The following is a 25,594-nucleotide window of genomic DNA, read 5'->3' as shown; positions in this document are numbered from 1 at the left end:
AGCATCGCTCACCACATGCTGAACTGGTCAAGTTGATAAATGAGCCATGATATTCAACACACAAGCCAAAATACATGTTGAGAAGATATTAAACTTTAATCAAGACAACTTTGAAGTCTACCATCTTGTCTACACTAGACTTTTCAAATGTGTTGGGATTTGTTAGCTAATGCATTCAAACTTCATGCATTTAATTTACTCCTTATGCCAGGCAAGGCCTTAGAAGCAATCCTTTTACATTAGCTTTGAAGCATACTGTCAGAATATCACTCAGGAGCTTATATTGTCCTTGCTTTACGTTGTGACCTGTAATTTCAACTAGGCTTCAGTCTCCACTACCAAAAGTGGTATTCATGATACAACTTAAAGTATACTCGGTAACACTAGCTGTCAAACATAAAGAAGTGAAATGAAGATACACTCCTAAATAATACTCAAGTTGAGGCCAAGAAAACAAAATAAAAATATACTTCAAACACTGCGTTTATTACAAAGGTGCACAGAGTTTATGCCATTTCTTTTGAATACTTACGTTTAAACTACAAACAACATACAAAGCTAGGTTACAGTATATAACAAAGTCAATAATGATTATCTAGTAAATTCAGTACAACAGAATATTCTACTGTATTTATTTTCACAAAACATTTCTGAAACAAAGGCACTTACAGAATTAAAAATATGAACATATACTCTCCACATTTAAAACTTTCATTCCATTCCCCTTCCCCTACAGCACTGTAGATAACTAGTTTGACATGAAGCCAATAGCTACTTGGACTGACACATCAGCAGTGCTTAAACTAAAAGTTTATGGATCAACTTCTCCATCTTTTCTATAACCATCCCATTCTCTTAACTGTACGAAAACAAGTTCCAACAGGTTGCATGGCAACAACTGAATAAAATTTGGTCCTACACTGTATTGTTAACGATTAATACACTATCAGTAAGAAAAGACCTGCTTAGGTGCTCCAATCATTGAGTGAGGAAAGTGGACCATTTTCTTTCAAAGAGTTTTTTAACTGAAGTAGTACAACTACTACTAAAGTAGTTGCTTTTATATTAACGATTCATCTCTTCACTTCTACATAGTTCTAATTGGCATATGTTCACTGAAGGAAAGGTGTAAATTTTCAGGCTCCTTACCACTATCCCTCATCTCCTCCCACTGCTCCACATACAGTGGTGCTCAGGGCAATTTGGTCTGTATGACATCCACACCAAAACTTCAGATTTGGGGACATCTCATTGTTGCCACTTTGTTCTCCTACTCTCTTTTCCTTAGGAATGACAGCAGACTATTGAGCCAACTTCTCAAATTGCAGATTTTCCTTTCATAACAAAAACAAAACCTTACTAACACTGCCACAAGCTGCACACTGTCACATCAGATGGAAGAAAGGAAGAGAGGTGCAGAGTTACCACCTCATGAAGCCCAACACTAAAACACTGTACCTGCACTCTGAGAGCTCTGAGAGCTGCACAGCAGCTGTGCTCGCTGGCTGCATCTCACTGGCCAGACTCCATCCAGGTCGCTCGCTAACAAAGGTGCTGGAATACCTCCTTCTATATGAATCAACTGCTGCCCTCCTCCTATATGAATCAACACACAGGGCTACATAGGATCTATAGCAAGGGAATTATTTTGCAGTTATTCAGTGCCCTCCCACACATAAAAATTCCAGATTTTAAGCGAAACACTTCATCCTCCATCCAGGAGATGCTGTCCATTTTTCGGTTGTTCTCATAGAACTCCTAACAGTGCAATGAACCATTGCCCATTTCTCAGCTTACGAAGCAGGAAAGAGGAGGAACACACAGACAGAGGGCACGAACGCTCTGCGACTGCCTCTGAGCACCATGCTAGCAGGCATGCACGCTCTGCAAGTGCCTCTGGGCACCACTTCACGCTACTCACTTCACCACTCAGAGGTGTAACAGAGGGACACAGGTTGTCATGAATCCCAACACTAAAAAAATACTACAGGTTTTCTTCTGAAATGCCCAGAAGACTTTCTTGAAAAAAAGAACTGTAATAACCCAGAAACAGATTCAAAAATCAGGAAGAGAAATAAGGCTGCCTTTGACAGCAGTGGTTTCTATCCCTCATAGGAGGTAAAACAATGCCACCATCAATGTTTTTCAAACAGTAATATACTCTAAATGCAGAATTGCAGGACAAATGGCTTAGTGGCGCCTCTAAAAAAGTAAAATCAGCGTATGAGATATGTCAAAATTATTTCACTAATTACATCACAGTGATACATACAACAGACCATATAGCTCTAATGAGGAATAACAAATTGTATTTCAATGTTAGAAAAGATAGAATTGTAGAGGGCACAAAAAAAAAAATCATTATTTTCTTGATCAATACAAGGTGTATAGAGGCAAAAGCCCTTCAAATACTGGTAATAGTCACAAGGATGTCTCAAGATGTTTCATGACTGCAAGCACTACCTTCTTGAAAATAACTACCTCACCGTGACCAAATCCAACCACTCTTCCTTTCCCTGACTTCTCATCTTCTCCTCAGCTTTATGGCGATGTTGAAGACAAAAGGGAGGTTTAATTTCTACTGCATGTTGGGCTGAGATTTCTTATCCCCCTCCATATTATTATCCAAACGCAGACTAAGTTTATAAAGATCTACCATCCCTAGGTTCCTGCCATCTACAGATCCCACTAGAGACAGACAGTGACAAACCCTAAGCATTTAAAAACTCCAATCTATTTTTGACATCCCATCTGTCCTGTAAAATAAATTCCTTCCCTCTGATGACACAGGACTGAACACTGGCAGGTACTTCTGCTTAACATATGATTAAGGTGCTAATTTCTCCTCCAGACTCAACAACATAAAACTTAAGCAAACTTGTCCAATAATACTTGAACAAATACATGTCCAATAATTTTTATGAAGAATTCAGGTTTTCAGATTTTGATCTATTTGTTCTACTAAGTGGCAGAGGTTTGGTTTTGTTGTTAATTTCTAGTTATAAATTAAAATGGTCTGAGAAAACACCCAATGAAGGCACAGTTTTTAAGCCTTAAAATTGTGAAAGAAAACAAGGAAATTATGAACAAATGCTATTTAGCACAGAAAAATGCAACTAGTGCATAGACAATTAAATATGGTTTGCTACCCCTTACTGAAGGCAAATGTGTTTCAAAAAAAGGAAAATTCCCTTTTGAATGGTAAATGAGATGTATTGCATTGTAGCTTACCTACCAACAGTAGCTTCAAAACAGGCAGAACATACATAACACATATCAGGTAGTTTCTTAGAGACTGAGTTTTTATGTTTTAATACTGTGCAAAATATTGCTACAGCTTTGGGTGTTTGCTAATGCTCACACTGGACCATTCCTTCCAAAATTATTACACAGCAAATGTTATTGTGGTTCTTATTTCTGAAGCACTCCTCCTTCATGCTTTTCTTGTTGTATCTAGAACAAAATCTCTTTTTGTATTTGCTTGAGGTATAAATTGACAACTTCTGCAAGAAAAATACTCCTTGTATTCGAAGCATTAAAAAAAAAAGATACTGAATTAACTCTCACTTAGACAAAAGACTGCTGTCTTCCAGAAAAATATACTACAGTTGCATGGTGTAAACAGCACAAACTATACTTTAAAAAGTTTTGTATGCAGAAGAATAACAGAAGATCTTTTCAATAGGTGGGCTTCTGAGGATCCATATAAGCAGGGTTGTAAGGTGGTTGGCTGACTGGATAAGGTGCTCCAGCACCAACTGCAAAACCAAAACAGAAGAAAAAAAACCAGATTTGTAAAATTTACATTCTGAATTCTACATCTATAAAGGCAACTTGTGTTTTGAGCACACCGTTAAGGGGTTCAACTTATCTGGCATCTTAACTGGACTTGAGAACAGTTTCTGCTAACTCATAAAGCATCTGCATTTCAAAAGTAAAATCACAAAAACCCTTTGTTTTTGTGGTGGTTTTATTTGTTTGTTTTTTGATGCTCAAATGTACTTGTGTATTATTGTAGCAACAAGCACATGGTTAGCCTTCAGGGAAGAACATAGAAGAAAACAGAACATATCTGGTCCAAAAAACAGTGGAAGGCAGAGCATATACCTGATAGTAAGTCAAGAAGTGAAAAAAAAACATTGGGTAAAAGGACTAGAGAAAGTATCTTAGGATTCCTTCAAGGAAAATGCTTTCCTGGTAAATGTCACAGAGTTAATTAAAAAGTTAAAAGAGAAAAAAGTGTCCCACCACTACCAAGTACATTAAAGAGTTTGACATATATACTAGATGTGTATCGCTCAGAAGATAGCCTTATTTTCTAGTATTCTGAGACAAGCTGCTCTCAAGTGGCATCTTCATTTTCAGGTCTGTCAAATAGCACAAGTTAGCTCAAATAATGCAGCACCTGATCAGATCCCTGGAACATACAAACGTGGTTATCTTTCGCTGATCGTGTAAAGTGAGTGGGTTTGGCTCCTCTGTGACTGAGAAGGTATCCTCTTCCTTGCAGATGACCTAATTAAGAGACTGACCCTTGTTTAATACACAAGAGAAATAAAGAAAAAGAGCCCTCATTGTGAAGCATTCTTAGCTGACCACATAGAAAGTGCTTTGAGATTTTCCCAGAAAAAAAAAAATTAAGAACTAACAAACCAGCAACAGTTTGAGAAACCAAAGAGCAGGAGGAGCAAAATGACTAGTTTATTGGATTCCTCACATGATAAAGATGTAGCCAAAGTGCTTTGGGGTAATCCCATAAAACGCTCAGCTTCTTCAGAGTTTACAACAGACAAATAAAGCCAACAGACCTGCCAAGTCACTATTTTTACATGCAGGACTGGTTTGCAGATTGTTAATTTGAAATTTCTAACTGGTTTACAAATGCTTAAGACTATGAACAGCCATTTTTATATCTGAGTTGCCATGAAACAGTTACTTTCTAAGGGCATCATCTACTATTCAGGACTATACTTTGCTTGTTACTTAGAAGGATGAACAGCGTGGTTTGTTTGAAGATCCTAGGCCAGATAACAGCCTAGTTTCGGCCTCTCTGAACAGCCAGGACCCAACTGTTCAGAGTACAGCTATTCCCAGCGGAAGTGAGAATTATTAACGGCAACAATAAAGCTGCATTAAAACAATGCTGTGAAAGAAGGAAAGCAGAAGCAAAAAAGATCCCAATAATTCTAACTGCTAGTGATCAACAAACTTATCTGAAGTTGATCAGAGACTTGTTATTCTAGAAACACAGTGACAAACTACTAGAAAATGCCATCTGCATATAGATTAAAACATCTAGCAAACATTAGATTAGAAAGCGTATGTAGAAACATCTAACTACTATACCTGTTAATTGGGACTTTGATTTTAATATGAAATTTCAGATTAATTAGTAAAACATTCTACCAAATCCACCAACAGTCCCACATACCACCAAACTTTGCAAGGGGACATTAAGCTGTGTTGGCAATGCTTAATATAGAAATGGGGATGGGGAAATTTCAGCAAGGGTGAATTATAGCATCCACCATAAGCCGAGCTTTATGAATTTGTTTACATTTACATTAATATAGTCATAGAAAATAGTAAATGTAAATAATACAAGATGGGCTCCAATACAACTGTCTCTTTAGCTATTTAAGAGATGAAGAAACACTCAATGTTGCCTTACCTGCCACTGTTTCATGATAAGCTGGGGGTCCTGATGGCTGCATGGGGTAAGGGGGAGGATACTGTGCAGGGTACGGCGCTACCGGCATTCCCGGTTGTGGCTGGATAGCCACCGGCTGATATCCTTGGTACGGGGCTGCTGGGTAGTTGGGTGGCACTCCCTGTTGTTGGGGATAGGGAGCATGAACCACTGTAGTGGAAGTAGTGGTGGCCACAACAGCTACAAAGAAGCAAAAGGAACATGGTTAGTGCTGGTAGTTCTCAGACATCACCCGGGACAGCCAACAACAGTACTGTAAAAAACCATTCTCTCTGAGGATCAATTTCTCACTTCAAAACCTGGGCAATTTCGTTTTCAGAGTTCCACAAAAGGTTTAGAAATGTATGCCTCTAAATATCCTTCCATTGACCTCTGGTGATGAGAGCCTTCATGTACTGGGACAGCAGCCAACTTATCTCCTTGTTTCTCAACCACAGAGATCAAAGAATTTTTTTGGCAACCAAGTTATCTGTCATGTGGTATGAGACAGAAAAAACTGCTCATCTTTAAATATTACCTGCTTTTAAGGATTCAGGTGATACAGATCTCTTTTATTAGGTAAGGAGCTTTCTACCACGACTGCCCAGATGAGTTTCCTTTTATATGTTCTCTACACACTAATACATCCATGTGTTAATAGATGCTTCCCTAAATAACAGCCAGAAAGGCAAATACAGACTAAATCATCGATTTTTGCGGGAGCTGATGTTGGATCATTGGTTCATATCTCTTATTGGACTAAGGGAATATTAACACTTTTAATAAACTGCAGTAAGATCACACTCTTGCAGTCCAGGGCCTTTGGTTTATTATTCAGGTGTATCTTTAAGAGACTGGGAAAAATTTAAAATTTTATTCCATCCCCTGCTTACCTAAACAAACAAGACCCCCCCCAACCCAAACCTGCAAAAATCCCCAACCCCAAAATACTCCAAAACATCTCTCTGCAACTTCCCATTCTGAACCAGCTTAAATGCTTAATGTTTAGGTATTTAAACTTTTGTAGTAGAGAGGTAAGGCAAGACTATTTTCACCTTTTATAGGAACATAGTTTTCCAGGAAAATAAAAAAAGTAAAGTCTTGTTTAAATATGTGAAAAAGAAAATACACAGGTACTTACGCCGTGGTCTTCGACATGCTTTATACAAACAGCAACAGGAACAGGTGAGGCACAGAATAATAGTAACTACAATCACTGCACAAACAGTAACTCCAATCGCAACAAGGGTTCCAAAACTGCAAGAAAGATACCACCAGAAGTAGTAAGAGTCTTTCACACAAATTTGTTACTCTTTAACCTAACCTTCTGCAGCAAACACATTGATCCTACTCCAATCTGTTACTCTCACCAACTTTATGCGTTTGAATAAGACACAACTGTCAAATGCAGAGCTACATGAGGTCAGGTCTGCTCACCCAGTGGAGCTGACCAACCCCTATTGAGGAGCATGCTCCCCTGTACACAAGGACCCAACGCCAGTCTTCAGTCCCTCTCATTTTAGTGCAACTGGGACTCTTGTTATTATAGTGCAACTGTGTGTCCCTTTATTCCAAAAAGTTACAGTAATAAAGTTTCAAAATTAGTAGTCTGACAACTTAATTTTCCGAGCATTGCTTGACTGTCCTGAACATACAGGTAGGCATGCCTGAAAGGAAGCACCCCGGACTTCGAGATGACAGCAAGTTCTTCACGCATCCGTAAGACCTCCCAGGCCCAATCTTGAGACAACGTTGGTACTGAGCAGATGCTGCAGATTCTTAGCAGGTTCCCTAGTATTTGTAAACAGTTGTTTTAGAAAACACGTTTCGCATGAAACTTTCGTTTGAAAGATCTGAAGTTCTGCCAACTTCACTGCAACAACAAGTATGTTCTGCTACGTTATGGGAGACAGAAACACTGCCTAAACCACCACAGCCTGGTACGGAAAGGCCAAAGATTACACCAGCTTTAACCTCTGTGATGAGTACCACATGATGAAGGCAGACATAAAGCTACTGGAGATGACCGTTTAGAAGTTCTGTTTACCACACAGGGAAGAAAAAGTAACTCTGTAAAGCATTAAACGCCAGTGATAACTGCCTTTTAAGTGTTAATCCACAGGGCTTGTTCCCTACTGTCTGAAATCAATAAAGCCCTTCTTCCATGAAAGCCAAATCCTCCAGCATTTTTATTTCTTAAAAAAATGCACCATGCATCGGTTTTGGGAACAATTGCAGGAAGTCAGTCTTCATGAACAACAAGCTCTAAAATAACAAGTAGAGAGCTGGTTTTATATCCATCCTGTTTTTGCTTCTTCGTAGAGATTTTTGGCTACAGAACTCTCTAGTTTTCTTCCTGCTCAGTTTCCCGCTAACAGCTTTAAACAAAGTGACACATCTCCAGAACCTCCAGCAATTTTCTGTCGGCTACAAAACAGCCATGAAATGTGAAAATTGTTTCTGAGTATCAACGACACTAGAAGGTTAAAGCACTGAAGTAAGAAAATGCAAAGTGCTCTGTTATCCCTAGTCCAAATTCAGAAGACTTCATCTCAGTCTTCTAGAGCAACTTAACCCTCAGTGAGCTGGACACTGAACATAGCATTGACAAATAAAACAGGTTCAATTTTAAATGCGTGTTTTTTCCCCCCCAAGATAGATTCCATCAATTTTGCCCTGTTGCTGCAATAGCTAGAAGAAAAAACCTGGATCAAATCCCTTTCAAGAATCTGAGCAATGATTTTATCTAACTGTATCTAAATTGTGCATTAATTTTGTGAAGTACTAAATTTAACACTATGGATTTACTCCTCAAGTACTAAATCTAATACTGTGGATTGCCTACAGTCACTGCACCCAAACATTTACGTGTAAAATAGCAAGCAGGAACTGCTGTGACCTCCTGAATTCACAGAAGCCATTTCAGAAACACTGCCAGGAAAGCAAACAGATGATTGCAACACATGTGCAAAATTTAAAGCTGCATGCATGCTTTCTCACTTTCATTTGCACCTTTACAGAATGTTTTTCTTACGCTGACTCACACACAGCAATGCATCCCTAACCATGCTGTGTTTGAGTGCTCCCCCCATCCTCACGAGCATTAGTCTCACTTCAGCACAGTAAATTCACAGCCAGCTCACCTCCATCCAAAAATCCCATTTTTTTCAAGCCTGGTATAAAAAGGAAGACACACATGCAATCTCTAGGGGGAATGGGGATAAACACACAATGATACCACATCCTGAAACATGGGCTGCCTCCTATCCATGATGCCAACGGCAAACATACATAAAGTTAGTTTGGAAAAAAAACAAAAAGCCGAACACTTGTTTATGCAGAAATGCATTAGATTTAAGAGCGATCTGTGGAATTTAGATTAACTATACAGGTCCTTACTAGACAGTCATTATATAAATTCATATATACACCGGAGAAGAAAGAGAGAAGTGTGCACAATGAATTCATATGTTAGACTCAACATCTTGATTGCAATGTTATCAAGTGATAACTGTAAAAGTAACACATGTAACATGTAGGAGATGTTATCACTTCAGGTGGTCAGAAACAAGTCTTGGTTCTTTGTGAATAATTCGGACGGTTGCAAGACAAGGGACTCCTGAATAATCCCTTTAGGCGCCTGGGCCTTGGGAGAACAGGTATGCAAACTACAGAGATAAGGAGGCTGCAGGATAATCTGAAGACCCCTGCCGAGAGACGCCAAACAAACATATGCGACGGACATTACCATATATTAATGGGTTATCGGAAAAGCCATTACTATGATAAACATTTCTTGCAAATGTAATGAATATGTATGTTAACATAGCATAAATACCTAGTAACTGTGTCTCTTCGGTGCACACGTTTGGAGGAGAGATCCCCCGTGTGCCCGGCGCTGCAATAAAGAATACCCGCTTAATAGTCTGCCGACTATTGAGTCTTCAATTCTGGCTTTTCACGGCATCACAAGAAACAGCACAAATGTCTGTGAAACTATGGACACCACTAAAAGCTGCATGACAACAAATGTTAACTACCATTAGTGCCACTTGTGGAGTGCCAACAGCATTTTCCTTGATCTTGTCCCCACTTCTGTAACAACCCAGAGAAAGCTCTCTCACTAGGGAAGTTAACATTTCCATTACACACAATTATTACCAAGCAGCATTAGCAGAAACAACAAGAGAGTCTTCTAGGTTCTTCCTTGGGCTTTTTCCCCCAGTAAAGCAGGAAAAAACTTTTCTGCTAGTGGGTATTTTTGTTAGTGGATAATTCCTAAAACTATGCCAGGGAAAGAAATTTTCGTATCAAGGAAAGTAATTAGGCCTGACAGACAACTAGAATTCTTCACTTCCACAATGAACCTCTTTGAACTTTAGCAAAGGCTGGGCAAAATCAAACAAACCTAAGAAACGGAGAAAACAAAGTGGAGATATGTCTACTCATCATAAATAACCTAAACCTGCAGAAAACCGGCAGAGCTCCCCTATCTCTCACAATCTAATTCAGTTCTGATATGAGAAGAGATGAAACAACACAAGGCTATCTGCAGCCAAGCTGGCCACCAACACATAATTATTGGTTAGTTTGAAGCATAGCCTCCATTTGCATATTTGTAATAAAGTTTTCTGCTCATTGAAGCACATATCTCATTGTCTATTTACTATCGCTAATAAGGAAAGCAAGAACAGCAAAGCCCAGGGAAAGAAACCCACCATATCCTTATTTTCACCAAGTTGTTAGAGACACCCTGTGCATTTTCATCATTTGTCTGTCTTTGCTAAAATGACACGACCATAGCATAATGATACTTTGCATACATCTTTTAAAGAGCTAAATGGAGACACATATTTAAAGCACAGATGTGTTAGATGCATATACTTTAGAGCGTGGCTCTGCGTTTGCATGTGTAAACACTGTGATTCAGTTCTACCCACTGAAATACTGTGTAATTACTACAGACCAAAACATTCTGAACATTCAGTAATATCCCACTAGTAAAATTACTGAATAAAGTGCAGGAATGCTACCAGTAATAGAAGATATCACTCAAGTGAGGCTAGAATAGTGCTTAGCATACTATACTCAGTGAACCGTCCAAGCTTCAGGAAAGAAGATATTCCAGATACTATATAAAGTCTCCTGCAGTGTGCTAACTCCAGAAAGCCTATATTTCTTTCTTAAAACTATTGCTTCATTTAATTACTTTCACTTGACAAATCTATCTAAAAGGACTCTGAAAACATCTGGAAAAAAATATATTCACAATAAATGATAATTTAATTACCACCTGTTAGCATTACATATAAGTGAAAGAAAACAGACATGAAGGACTGTAGCTTAAAGATTCTTCCCCTGAATGGTTAACCAAGAGAAAAAAACAACAAACAAAACCCAGACGAAAAAGCACACCTTAACCTCTGCATTCTGCAAACGTCAGCATGCAGAAATCACGGTGGCCACAGCACCAGATCAGAACGCTCTGCTGGTGTCACAGTTTGAACATGGGTTTCCAGACTCCCACATTATAGATACCATAGTCTCTAAATAAAGCACACACTGTTATAAGCAGCTTGAGCTCATTCACTGCCATTTCCTGCTTCTCTCTCTTCACGTAACAGCTAACTTTTGCCAATAATTTAACAGAAAACAAAACTGAGAACAAACCCAAACCTAACAGCAGTTATGCTGCAGCAACGATAAACTGCAACTGCTCATAAAATCCATGGGAAGTAAATACTAAGCAATTACTCCTTGCCCTTTCCTACCACCGCCTCCCTTCTTCCTTGCCCTGCTCTGCTTCCAGCTCTATTCTCTCACCATTTGGAAATCACTAAATTGTACATGTAATCAGTGTACCTCACAGACTCACCTTACCTTTGAAGTTTTCTAATTATTCAAAATATGTATCAGTTCACATAAAGGGAGTTCCATGACTAGTGCCTGTTTTACCCCTTTTGGTACTGAAAGAGATGCAATGGACATATTAAAATGAGAAAATCAAACCGAGGACCTAAGTAGTACTATTTGTAGAAGTTAAATCTCAAGCCAGTCGTTCACATCAGAGATCTCAAGCTTAAACACTTGTCAAATGGAAAAAAAAAGTAAAATTATTTGAGTGTATTTAAGGCCTTTTAAAATATCCAAGTTTCAATTCCAGCAACATATTTTTAAACCTCCTTAATAGCTTGAATCAATTCAGTTGGAAACATCTTGTAAGCCCTGCTGTAAAGAAAGTTCTTGCATACCCATGCATTCATGACAGTGGGACACACTGCAACTTTTATCTTGAAAAAACAAAAAAATGAGCAAATGAACATAGACCACTTAGTTCTGAAAATTTAGTTTAAGCAGCCTATTTACTTTGTAAGTTTTAATCAATTTCAAGATTTGTTCCATGCTATAAGAAACATGTTAGCATGGCTGCTTTTAAAAATAAACATTTACAAATATTGAGTTATGGCTGTAACACAGAGTGGTCTGGAAAGACTTCAGAAGATAATTTAGGCCATTCCTATAAGTCTAAAATGACTGAGGATACACATATCATTTTTTATTGCTCCAGAAAAGGATACAGTTCCCAGAAATGCATCAGAATGGTAAATATCCAGACTTGCCCTGACTCAGGTATAGAGCATGACCAAACAAGTCCGAGATGCTTTCTTAAGTCCAACATTTTAGAAACAGCCATCCAATGCCAAACACTCCTCCCAAGTTCAGCAGGAAAATAAAAGGACAAACTTTTTTTTTTAAGTTGAAGCAGTATGACTTCCCAAGTGTGTCTCAGAAACCAGCTTTTACCACTTTACAAACAACACACTTCCTCAGTTTAGTATTTCAGTATGAAGATTCAAAACATAAGAAGTAACTTGCTAGAGACTAAAAAAAACATTTACTATTACATAAAAAGCAAGCTCCTGTGAGGCTGAGCATGACTTTAACACTGACAGACTGACCAGCCTTATTTAGCACAGCTGGGTTTTGGCCCACAGGAGCTTCAGCACATGGAGACAATCCAAATATTCACCATAGAGTTAAGCCTCATAGTCCAGGTGTAATCACACTAATTGCTGGTGCCAGCCATTGCCTGCTCCAGTTGTTTCACCCAGGGGCCATCTCCCCAAAATGAGATCTCTACATGACTATGAAGTGTTTAAGAAACAAGAGCCCAGTGATTCCTGAAGTGGGCGTCAGGCAGCTTAAGACTCAGACCAAACAGCATGGTTTCAAAACTACGAAATCTTAATAGTATCATCAGACTGGCAGGTTTGAGTAACTGCTAAGTCATTCTATAAGCTATGCAATGCAGTGAAGTGTAGACTGGAACTGTGATGTCTGCGTTGGTCTTTCTGGCAAACGTTAACACAAGTGACCACTTGAACGTCCCCGTCTCCCCCCCCCGCCCCGGGTCCTGCTCACATACAATTCCTCAACATGAGGAAAATGGCTTAATCTCATTTTGGTTAACCCATTAGTGCAGTACACCATCACTAACTGTAAATTGCTCTAGCACAGACACACTAACTCCCACTGAAAGCCACTAAAACTTCCCACAACATTCTGTAGTTCTTTCTGGGTACCCCCAAAAAGAAGGGAGGTTTGCAGCAGGAGCCCCCCAAAACAACCCTTGAGACACCTCTGCTTACCTGCAGTGTAAGCAACCCTGAGCTACATCCCTGAAGTCAGGACAAACGTACACAGCTGAGCACAGCCCAGCAACTCCTCGCACCAGCCAAGCCAGCTCTGGCATGAGAACCAATAATAAACCAACAACAATAATGCCATGGTAAGCCAAGAAGCCCTGCAACTACAAAAGTTTTACAGAAAGAGAATTCAAGAGTCCTGAGAAAAAGTTTGCTAAATATGTACTGAATAGGTCCTTTTTTCTATTTGTTCAAATAGGAAGCTGATGTGGGTTACTTTAAGCCCAAAATAATAAACTTTAATTTCATACACACAGACTTCCTGGAAGTAAAGCTAATTACTACTTTTTTAAAAGACACTAACTTCTCAATTGTAACAGGTTTAGCACAAGTTCTTAAACAGCCTATACAAGAGAGCGACAGGGAGGGAACTTCCCGGAGTTTGTGGTTTTACTCAGACATCCGACACTCAGATCCAACAGGTTGTTATAGAAGATGTATATAGGCATCTCATCTCTATAAACAGTTCACTTGTACTAAATATGTTTATTTACATAAATCCCTTTGTAATGCCTATTAAAAATACATTTCTCCAGGGAAGCTTCCCAGGAAATCTACTATTGGACATTTCATAGACAGCTGAGAATGATTGCTATAGGTGACTGGCACATTAAAAATATGCACATAAGAAGGGCAAAAGTCAGAGCTGCATGCAGAGGGACTAAAGTCTTTTACCAACAGTGCAAGGATTAACCCCGCAGCTTCATTTGAGACAAGTCCATTGGGCCTTCAGCATAAAAACTGTCCTTAAACACAACACAAGGCATTTGCTTCTATAGAAAATAAATTTAAAATGCTCCTTTAGTGGCAAAAAGAGAATGCAGATTGATTACAGGCACAGGTATTTAAGGCCAACAGTGAGTTAGTTCCCCTTCTACCATTAAGATCCCAGTTCAATTTTACAGTATGTTATACCCCCCACCCTAATTAAAATTTGGGACCAACATAAAAGCCATGTAAGGGCTTTTTCTGAAATTGTTAATAGAACAAGTTTAACTGAAAAAACTTCATTAAGTACCATAGAAAATTTTCCCCATGTAAACAACAACTGTAATACTATGAATTTGCTACTGCCAATACCATACTAATTCTAGAAAGCAGGTTTCAAAAACTAATCAGAAACTAACTTGGCTAAAGAGTTGAAGTTAAAAAAAAAAAAAAAAAACACCCCACAAACACTTTTTTCTGGCAAGTTGCAATTCAGGGTATGACTTGCCAAACACACTGAAACTGCAATCAAAGGAAGTTTAGACTAGGTTACACCCACCAGCTTTGCTTACCACATAAACCAGCTCTTACACGAAACAAGCCTTTTTCCTTACCTACATCACTCATATGTCATCACATGTGTAAGAGTTAGAAACACTCTGTTCCCGCAGGAGCAAAGTTTAAATCAGGTAAATTAATTATCCTATACTGCTTTGAACTGACACACTGCCTTGCTCTCCGGCTCTTCGGGAGAAGTATTACTCATCCAGCACAACGATGATCACCAAGGAAAAAAAATAAAATAAAAAAATCTATCACTGCACAAATAAGAACAGACCTCTGCAAGAGAGGTCACATCTGGCTGACCACTACTTCTCCTTTTAAATGGTATTCATCATTAAAAAGACCTTCATAAAAAAGTCACAGAACTGACTGACAACTGGTTCCTTCCAGAACTTAAAAGAAATAGAGGTTTCCCAATAGTAGAATTGAGAGCCAGAGATCTTGCCAGCAAACACAGGGAGGACTGCCACATTAAAAATGAATGGTATAAAGTGTTTTTAATAAAAATAGACTTTGTCAAAAGGCCAATCTTCATACAATTGCAAGTTTCCTGAAATTAAACTAACTTGTTTGTTTCACATCAAACCCTACAACTGCAGTTTTAAAAGGCTAGACAATTTAAGGACATTCTCTTCCTCCCACAATACATCTACAACACAATCGATCGCAAATGCATCTGGCTACACCTCGTGCCACAGCTATTTTATGGAAGTATATGAAACGGCTGAGTTGGAGCTAGCTTTGGAACCCACACACTCCAACTTTCACAGATCCAACTAAATAACAACCAATCACCGTCTTTTAACAATGTTTTCAAGGAAGGATCCTCTGTTTCTTGGGCTACAGGACCCTCCTCTGAGGGTTACCCTGCCTGCAGCTGCTTTGACAAGCTCTCTCCAAAGTCAACCTGTATGTTAAAAATTTACTGTTTTCAGAGTTACACTGTATAGAGGCACAGCAAAGCCCACAGAGTTAGGTAAGAGAGCACTCTATCCTAGCAACTACATACAGTCAATACAATACACACCCACAGAAAAATGAGCTCCTGAATGTAATCCAAGTGATTAATCTTACTGTGCCTTTGCATGTTTAGGCCAAGTTGTCTTGCTTTTTGCCGTGAAACAGCGTTCTGTAGTTACGAGAGCACGCTAACCCAACCATGCACATCTGCCTCAAGTCAGGACAGAATTTTTCAATGTCTCCTTCCATCTTTGTTTCAGAGCGAACAAACCTGCAAGTGCATTAAGCCCACTGCCTGAAGCAGGCAGCTGAGAAATCATTGATGGCAACTCGCAACTGCTTTGTCAGCTGTTAACAAATACACTGAACAAAATCAAATGCTCTATAATTTGTAAGTTACACTTACAAATTGTGCAAGCTTATATTTACTTTTCACGATAGTAAAAAGCATAGAACAACTTTTTCAACAGCTTCAAACCCAAATCTCAATTTTTTCTAGACAAGATGCTTACATTCCTCGGTGAGATTAGCTTGTGTCTGGATGCAAGCCTTAAACTGCATACAGAGCCTGTTCTGTAACTATTTTATTACAGAAAATGTTAAGGATCAGTAGTGGAAAAGAAATCTTCTGCTCATTAAATCTTCTGCTGTCATTTTGAGAAGTTCTCTTCCAACGAATAACCTTCCTAATTTATTTTCTTGTCATTGTCAACCTATTACAGACGCTGCAGCATCCAAATACACTGTGAAGTATAAACTGAAGTCCCCGACAGTGACAGGAGAGAAGGAGGAGAAATGGGGCATAGTTTAATATCACTGTATTTTTTTACTTTGTCTATGGAGAAAACACACAAATTGAGAGACAGCAAGCTGGGATAATCACTTCTTCCAGAGTTAGAAATTTACCAGGTTTGCCAGCACATACAGGGAGCAGACTATTGCCAATGTCGCATTTCAAACAAAGGTGGACAGAATGGCATGGATTTGGCCCATTTCCCAAAAGGAGAACCAAGTCACAAGACAATACATATTGATGAGCCCATGACAAAAGCCGAATGAGCGCATCCGCAGTGCAACAGGGCTGTTCTGTCTCTGCCGGCTGAGGCTTCCCGGGAAGGCCGTCATTCTGCCTCCCTCTTCTCATCACGTAAGGATGAACAGCTTTTTCTCAAGCATTACTGTATCTGTTACACAATCTGCTGTAACTTCAAGGCAGAAGTTAATTCAGAAACACAGTCCAATTAACTGTGTACAAAGACAATTTGAAGTTTTGTTTCCATTTAGAAAGACTGCTGTCAGCTGCCCCAACTACATTATTTCCTTATGTATCTCACACAGATGTTCTGAATTACTCCACCTCCTTAAACACTCAAATACTTCACAATTAGTTGAACTGTGGATGTGAGTCATCGAATTTCCTTTTCCAGTAAGGGTCACTATTGGAAAATTGGCACACCAAGGCTAAATAACCATGTTACCAATGCAAATTATAACTTTGGTTCCAGCGAATCAGTGCTCTGCTTTCAGCAGTTTCTTACAGCAATAATATTATGTACTGCAGAATGAAAGGGGGAAAACAACTAAATTAACCTTGCTACCCACCATCCATCTTCAAAACCAGAGCACAGCAGGGGAGAATTCAGTAATCCAAATAAAAGGGAAAAAAGTGAAACGCCTTCCAGTAGTAAACTCTTGCCACAATACATTCACTGGCAGCAGAAATTGTAGAAATTGTGTACAGTCATCTTGCATGTAAGGAAAAAATGGTGGAAAATTTAACAAGTTTAGCGGTATGAAACCAATGCCTACATTCTGACGTAAGAGCTCCAAATTATCTTTAAGGATTGATCAACAATGCAAAAAGCCAGAATCTGAGTTAACAACACTGACTTTTATACTTTTCCTAAAATGCTTACATCTTCTTCCAAATGCAGTGTTCTAGGAAGCAGAATGCTCTCAAGTATCTGTAAGTATATTATCAAGGTGCTCCAAAGGAATGTAATTTATTGTCTCTAAAACGTCCAGAAGATGATTATAGGACAAGAACTGCTTGCACTGTGAACTACACTTAACAGGGTTGCCCAGAGTGCCTTGCACCCCTTCCTCAATAGCATCCGATAGTCCATACTAAATACTGAAAGATATTAACATTAAAGGATAATAATGACAAGACACCTACTAAAAAAAGGATAATAATGACAAGACACCTACTAAAAAACCAGTGCCTTGCTCATACTTCTGTGGAAGACCTCAGAATAAACACAAGGAAACAAAAAAAAAACAAAACCAAAAGCACAAGGAAACTAAGAACTCCTCAGCTAGACGAGACAAGGAAGAACACACATACCTCTGTTAACCCTGCCTTAACACTTCCCCCACAGAATTAGAGCATAATTGTTGCAGGTTTTCCAAGAAGCGAGAAGCGACACCTCGGCTCACTTGGCCCAGTGGCAAGTCCACACGCAGTTTGTGACAAGCCCTCAGAGAGACAAAAGTCTCTTAAAAAGCCAAGATTTACGGGCAATGTGCCAGAGTGATAACTTGATCTAGGAATAAACCTAATGCAAGAATGAGGAACTAAATGCTTCCTGACTCTTAATGCCAGGAAACCATCACCTCCTCCTTTTGAAGGGCAGTGTCAAAGGTAGTATTTGCAACTCATAAGAAAGAACAGGACAGTAAAGGAAGTTGCCCCTTGTTGCCTCTCCTCCTGTTACAAACCCTTTGAAGACTATGCTCATCTTGCTGGAGATACAAAGAAACATCTCAGCTGACATCAGCCCTTCATACAGTAAAGTATTAAATAAACATAGTTGTCAAGACGCAATGTAAAGCTTGTCTTCTTTTAAAAGAAATTGGCACGGAGCAAGAGGGAGCAGTATACCTTGCAGGCAGAAACCAGGGACAACTCTTTCAGAAGGAATACAGCTTACTTCTTGGTTAAAAAAAAACAAACACCAAAACACAACCCCAAAACACCAACACATACCACACAAACACCTGGGCAAAGTCTGTAACGAAACCAAAACTCACTTGGTGTCCCACTGACTGCAGTCACAGAAAGTCCTACTCACTTTCATTCCCGATGTTGAAATACCCTGAATCAGACACCCAAAATCATTAATCGCTTTGGAAAGTTCTGGGAAGTGGTTTTCCTGTGGAGTCACATCCGGGTGGCTTTTCAGGAGCGGTATGTCTGTGAATAATCACCATCTTTCTACTAAAATTGCCTAACCAGAAAGTGAGTTTGATGTTAAGTCTAGGCCTTTGCACAACGCATTAATTTTTTCAAAGTTGTAATGTAATTGAAAGGAAAAAGAGAAGTCACCAGTGACCCATTTTCTCAAGGTGAGACATCAATGATTCTCTTTTTACACATCCCATAGCTGAAAACAAAGATAATTCAAGCAAATTAGCTGCTACTTCCTAAAAGTTTTGTCATTTACAAATGTACCTTTGTTGACTGTGGGCCTTGGTTACAACTTCTTTAACAATTCTGCAGGGGTTTTGGTGTTTGTTTTTTAAAAGACTATATTCTATCAGATTCTGTGCTTTTTAATAACTACGCTTATTGCCATGGAAAAAGATGTATTTATTGCGTTCTTTATATATAACTTTTGTTACTCTGGCAGATTCGGTGTGCCTGCAGCCCCAAAGATACGGAAGTTTGGTCTGTTATCTTTCAGCTGAAAATGCACCAGGAGCGAACGCAGACTGCCAGGCGAGGCTCACACCTTCTGTACTGGAACCACGCGTCTGAAGACATGCAAGACAGCTCCGCCAGCCCAGCAGAGAGCAAGGGGCACCCCTGCTCCAAAACATCTGCCACATCCCCCCTTCCCTCGGGGAAGGCTGTCGGGCCAGAAGAGCCCCCGGATCCCGACCACGCGTCCACCCTCCCCACGCCGATGCCCCGGCACCTCCATAGCCAGCAAGGTCTACCTGCGGGCGGCGAAGGCGGGGCAGCCCCGCTCCCCGGAGAACCGGCACGGCGCAGAGCATTCGCCGCACCGCGCCATTCCCGGGCGGCGGGGGCGATGCCGCTCACTGCGGGCTGCCGAGCCCGCGCACTTGGGCGGCCCAGCCCGCGCACTCGGGCGGCCCTAGCTAACCGGGCTTGCGGCGGCGGCATGGCCAGCTCGCCCTGCCCGCCGGCGACCCGAGCCCCCCCCCCCCCCCGCCACCGTGCCCGCTTACCCCATGCTCGCCGTCGCCGCCGCCCGCCCCGCGCCCGCCGCCTGGGCCCGGCCCCGCCCCCACCGGCGTCCCGCCGCCCGGCCCCGCCCCCTCGCAGCGCGGCGCGGCCAGGGCTGGGGGCTCCCGCGCGCCCCCTGGCGGCCGGCCCGCTGCTCGGTCGAGCGGCCGCGTTCCCGGGGCAGGGAGAGGAGCCCCAGGGCCGCAGGTCAGCGCTGACCCCCGTCCCCTCCTCGGAGCTCACCGGGCTACGAAAGACAGAAAAGTTTTCCAGCAGGACGCTTGTAACCACCACGGTAATGTACAGACTCAAGAGAAGTTGTTTTGCCTGAGATTGTTTCTTGTTCTACTTCATCGACAGAAATGAACTGCAAAAGATGCTAAAAAGCGAGGGGATACTTCTCATAGAATCAGATTGGTCTGGGCTGGAAGGGGCCTTATAGATCACCTGGGACCAACCCCCTGCCATGGGCAGGGACCCCTTCCACCAGACCAGGGTGCTCAGAGCCCTGTCCTTTAACACTGCCAGCAAGGGGACATCCACAACTTCTCTAGGCAGCCTGTGCCATGGCCTCACCACCCTCATGCGGAAGAATTTCTTCCTTATACCTAATCTAAATCTATCCTCTTCTAGCTTGAAGCCATCACCCCTTGTCCTATCACTCCATGCCCTTGTCAAAAGCCCCTCTCCAGCTCTCTCACCGGCCCGTCCAGGCACTGGCAGGCTGCTCTAAGGTCTCCCCGCAGCCTTCTCTTCTCCACGCTGAACAGCCCCAGCCCTCCCAGCCTTTCCTCACAGCAGAGGGTTTCCAGCCCTCGGATCATTGCTGGGGTCTCCTCTGGCCCCTCTCCAGGTCTGTTCTGTGCTGAGGGCTCCAGAGCTGGACGCAGCGCTCCCAGGGGGGTCTCACCAGAGCCGGGTGCAGAATCCCCTCCCTCACCCTACTGCCCATCCTCCTGAAGATGTGGCCCAGGGAACGTCTGGCTTTCTGGGCTAACTTCAAACAAAAGCAGCTTCTCTTACTGAGCCACTTTGGACTTAACCTGTCAGTATTGAGGAGTACAGAGCAAGTGCGTTAATACTTTAGAGGACAACCTCCCGCTCAGTAACAAAAATATGGACTGTTACATACAGCGATCGTTATGGTCTAAACAACAGGACCTAACCTCTTCCTCATGTCTCCACTTTTTCAAACATTCTGACGTGTACATGAGTTTGAGCGCTCTACATTCTTAACACACAAATCAGTATTTCTGCTTTCATTTTCTGTTGACATGTATCAATTACACAATAAAGACCCTCTAAAAAAATATAATTTTAAAAGCTGAGACTTTGCAAGACTTACCTGGGGTCAGAAGAAATGTAATCATCAGGGTCTGAAAAAACCTGCATGTAATTTATGTTGCTTGAGTCAGAGGTCTTGTAGTAAGAGAACTCATCTCAAAAATGGAATTTGTGTCTCATTCAAGTACCTTGCTAAGTTCCAAATGCTTACGAAAGGTAATGTACACTAAAAAAAGTAAAAGATTAATTTTGTCATGCTCAAAGAAAAATGAAATAGGGTTTGAAAATGGTCAAGAAAACACACACCAGTTTGTGCATAAATCCATCCACCTCATTGTTCCCATTTTAAACGTAAGTTACATGCATTAACGCAGGTGCTCGATACAGCCACATATAGAGCTGAAAGGTCACTTTGTACGTTTTTAACCATTAAACAGAATTACAGCCTGCTGTATACATTCAGTGTGCCTCATACCTTCCATCAGGCAGAATACACTGGAGCTGTTGTTCTTCATCAAATCTTAAGAACTCGGTAGAGCAACAGTATCGATGCACGCAGTCTCCACAGCAGAAATTGGGACAGGATTTTGCAGGTTGTGCATTGCCATGATGATCAATATACGCCTGACAATCCTCACCCAAAACTGAGAAAAAGTTAAAATCCAACAGTCAGTAATTAAAAGAATAATCATATAAAGTATCTTTCTCATATTGATCAGCTCACCCAGGTTAACTTTTAAACAAGTTTCAAGTATTTTGGTTAGGTCTTACAAATCGCTTACTTCCTTTTGAGTATAGCAAAGGCAAATACTCTCTGCACAAAAAGTGTCTTGTCTTTGTCAAGTAGCTCTTCCCAACTGTTCACACATACATAAAGGACCAACTGCACGCAAATATGAGATGCTCTGTCTGGTGATACTCTCTTCAGTACATCTGCTAAGTACCTGCCAAACTACTGCAAAGACTCGAAGAGCAACATGACCAGCCAGATCCAGTAAAAACCCCACGCAAGCCCTAAGTTAATCAGTTAGCAGAAAATGTTAAATTTTCCTAGATACTTGACTTGATGCAAAAGATGCAACACAACTTCATTCACTGTAGATTTGGATTTCCACGCGACTAGGTTGTTTCTACCTGTTGTTTTGTTTACTTCATGGAAAATCCTTATCCTGGTAATCCATGGCACAAAACAGAGATTTCTAGTCAGTTAAGTGGCATCTTCCCACTGCAAGTCTCAACTGCTGCAGCTACAATGGTAAGGAAATGGAGATATTCACATACTAGGATGGATTTCTTAGGGGACATGCCATGCTTTTCAGCACTGCATTGGGCTGATACATTCCTTAACATGCCAGCTGTTTTCTCTCTCACATTGCAGTCATTCAGGCTTGAGAGGGCAAAGAAAGAACAACACAATAAAAGCTTCCAACTGTTACGTAAAAACACTTCTCAAAGCTTAAGCAAAAAAGCATTTCCAAAGAAGTATCTTTAGCAAGAGTATCATTACAGTTTTCAGTGCTAAATGCTGCAGTCAGCTGGTTTCTATTCCTCATTTTCCTTCCTATCACATTGTCACATAAACATGACATACCCTGATATTTTGCTCCTAAACCCGACTCCACCCGAGAAGCTCAAGTTACTTCAGATGCAGTTGTTCAAAGAAAACAAGAAGCAAAGACAAGAAACCATGTTCCTCCAGAAGAAAAGTAAGGGGTATTTCCTGTTGTATTTAAACTGATGTTGCTGTTTGAAAACTCAGCCTTGACTCTCTAGCAACAAGACATACCTGAATATTTCAGCCAACATCAAAAGGAAAAAAATGTTCTAAGGGGTTAAATGTGAAGGTTCAAACGCAAGGAAAGAAATTCTGTACCAGTACCCCAGTACTTCTACAAATGTGTTTATGCATGCTTATGCCTGGTTCACCAATTTTTTCCTCTGCAGATACCTAACAACTCTTTCCTTCTTGCATCACAAATAATGAAGTGATAGGTAGCTAAATGGATTCCAAAATACTTTGTGAAATTACAAACAAAGCAGCCAACAAAATTACTCCATCTCACAGCTGCGCCACTGCAGCACAATAAAGTAACAGACACCAAAGCTCTAGTCCAGTTCTCAGGCAGCTGAGCTGACAAGGGCCCAAGTACACCAAGAGAGAAAAGAATCTGGTGCCTCTACTTTGTTCCTCTCTTCTTGCATCAGCTGTGGCACCCAGAGACTCTTCCTCAACTGATTCAATTCACCAGCTGATCAGCAGATCAGCTAGGGGTTTGAGGGACTATTTTTCCCCAGCTGGTTTTCTGCCAGCCTAATGATCTGAATCACTTCAGAAGAGTGTTGCGACATGTCCGTGGTGAAGATGGACAAAGCATACGCATACCATATGAATGCTGCAAATGTCGAACTTTATTCATAGATTCAGTTTCTTATATACTATTTTTAAGATTATCTCATCGGAACATGCAATTTTCTAGTGACAGCTACAAATTATACCTAATATTTATGGTGATAACTACTGATTATATATCTATTTACTCATTAGTACAGGATATAACTTCCTCACAGTAACATCTTTACTTGCCAATTGCATTTCTTGGCAGATCATTCAGTCCCATTTCTTTATGAATCTTTGCTTCCATTCTTGTTTACTTCTTTCTGTACTTTTCTACAGTCCTTGAATCTTTCATCAGGGCATACTTTAATCACTGACTTTGGTCAAGCAAGGCCCTACAAGCCCTGCTCCACAGCAGCAAACCCCACAGAAGAGGTCCAGTGTACACCCAACCCAGCACAACGCAAGGGCTCCTAAGGCTGCAGGAGGCAGAAATGACCTCCTGTTTTGGCACACCTGCTACTGAGGGGTTGGGTCATCCCATCCTGTAAAGGGCAGCCTGATGATTTCACACAATCAATACCACAAAAACCCTTTAACCAACTGATCAAGTTCCACCTCGAGAGTAGAGCTGCTAAACTACTGCCACTGAAAGTCTCCACCCATTCAAGTAACAAAACTTCTAACTTCCAACCCCACTTATTCGAGGCCAGCTTGCATACACTTACTGCTGTAGCACCAGCTTGAAGAACCCTTTCTCTGACGCTCACCCTTCAAAGTACCTACAGATAAAACTCTGAGCATTTCAGCCATGCTTTAGCTCAGCCCTCAGAAAAACTGTGATCCTTTACCACTCTGACCAAGCTAAATGCCCTCTTGCAGATCCACTAAAGATCACATTCAACTTGACATGTCTGTGCAGAATTCAATCCGTTAGATAAAGCGACGCCACCAACGCATACAATATCAGGATTGCTTCTCCTTTCCGAGGCTTTGCTTGATAGGTCCTGTGATCACATCTGCTTTTTCTCACCACATGACAAAGCTGGGGAAGACCACACGCTCCATCCTCTACACACAGTAACAAGATAGCTACAGATAGGGCTGCTGAAAAAAGCCCCTCAGTTATCAATGTTAGCATCTGGCAGCTACGTATGAATTCAATTATCAATTAGCTTTATATAAGCTGTGCTGTTTACGCAGTATCATCACTTAACACTTAAGTAGTTATATTATCTTGCCTTAAAAGGCTGAAGTTTACTGTGCTGGGCATGAAAAGGTGAAGGTTTGAGTGGGATGCACGAAGAGTCACTGGCAGCTGCTCTGTGGCACATGGCTTCTCCCCCAACAGCCCTACCTCAGGTCTGACAGCACCCATTAGGTGGGTGCACACCGTCACTACCGGAGCACGCACTGCTGCTAACAACGCCCACCAGTACCAACGCAAACCTACCTCACTCCTCAGCCTCACTGTTGCCTCAGCGAGCCCAACTCGCACCAAAACCCTCCCTGAGGGCCCCCCCCCGCCGTGCCTCACTCACCGGCCCCCGCCAGCAGGCAGAGCAGGCCGAGGGCTCCCCGCCACGTCGCCATGAGCGCCGCCGCCTCTTCCCGGCGCGGGCCGGACGATCCGCCGGGGCCCGGGTACCCCGGGGGCGGCGCCGCGGGAGGGCGGGGGCGGCCGGGGGAGGGAGCGGCGGCGCGCGAAAAGGGCGGGAAGGCGCTGAGCCGGGCTGAGGCGATCCGGGGAGTGGCCGCGGGGGCTCGCCCCGGGCGGAGCGGGGCTGAGCCCGGGGTTAGTGTGTGGCGGCCCGCCGTGAGGCCTAATTTGAAGCCTACGGCTCGTCCTCCCCTTGCACCTCTGCCAGGTCCTCACCGGGCTCTCCAGGGTCAGGCCGGCTCTTCAGCTAGAGCCCCTGCACACTGTTTCTGCAGCAGCCAAAGGGCGTTCCCCAGTTCTGGGTCCTGTGCCCCAGCCTGCTTGCTGCTCTACCAACTGAAGCCTTCCTCCTTGCACTGTAAGCCAAGAAATCCTTTTGAAGGGAGATTGCAAACATCTGGCAAGGAATTTACTCCACAGAGCTCAGGGGTGTCAGGGCAGTACTTGTTCCTGAGGGCTTGAGTCCCATCACATGCCCTTTAGACCAAAAAAG

At 41.7% G+C, this 25,594-nt stretch overlaps 1 protein-coding gene across 4 annotated transcripts; it reads right to left on the bottom strand.

Annotated features, from left to right (window-relative positions):
- Positions 1–439: 439 nt before the first annotated feature.
- SHISA5 (shisa family member 5) lies at positions 440–25,078 on the bottom strand. Of its 4 annotated transcripts, XM_075432906.1 has the most exons (5): positions 24,983–25,078; positions 21,582–21,750; positions 6,831–6,946; positions 5,672–5,890; positions 440–3,758 (listed from the first exon to the last, which is right to left on the bottom strand). In XM_075432906.1, exons 1-5 carry the CDS (start codon positions 25,032–25,034, stop codon positions 3,679–3,681), a joined length of 636 nt encoding a protein of 211 aa, XP_075289021.1. In that variant the 5' UTR covers positions 25,035–25,078; the 3' UTR covers positions 440–3,678. The 4 variants fall into 4 exon arrangements, with proteins under 4 accessions (XP_075289021.1, XP_075289024.1, XP_075289025.1 ...); XM_075432909.1 differs by lacking the exons at positions 21,582–21,750; positions 24,983–25,078 and adding an exon at positions 21,168–21,253; XM_075432910.1 differs by lacking the exons at positions 21,582–21,750; positions 24,983–25,078 and adding an exon at positions 19,825–19,873.
- Positions 25,079–25,594: the final 516 nt, after the last annotated feature.

The sequence above is a fragment of the Opisthocomus hoazin genome, chromosome 11 (assembly GCF_030867145.1).
Source record: "Opisthocomus hoazin isolate bOpiHoa1 chromosome 11, bOpiHoa1.hap1, whole genome shotgun sequence".
Lineage (NCBI taxonomy): Eukaryota > Metazoa > Chordata > Aves > Opisthocomiformes > Opisthocomidae > Opisthocomus > Opisthocomus hoazin.
Note: the sequence above shows the minus strand (reverse complement) of the source record. Positions and strands in the feature narration are given on the sequence as shown.

Coding starts and splice junctions, on each gene's coding strand:
- SHISA5 (XM_075432906.1), bottom strand. CDS start 25,034: ATGGCGACGTGGCGGGGAGCCCTCGGCCTGCTCTGCCTGCTGGCGGGG. Junction 6,947..21,581: donor TGTATTCTGCCTGATGGAAG/GTATGAGGCACA, acceptor TCTTTCTTGCAG/TTTTGGAACCCTTGTTGCGA. Junction 3,759..5,671: donor TTATCATGAAACAGTGGCAG/GTAAGGCAACAT, acceptor TTGGTTTTGCAG/TTGGTGCTGGAGCACCTTAT.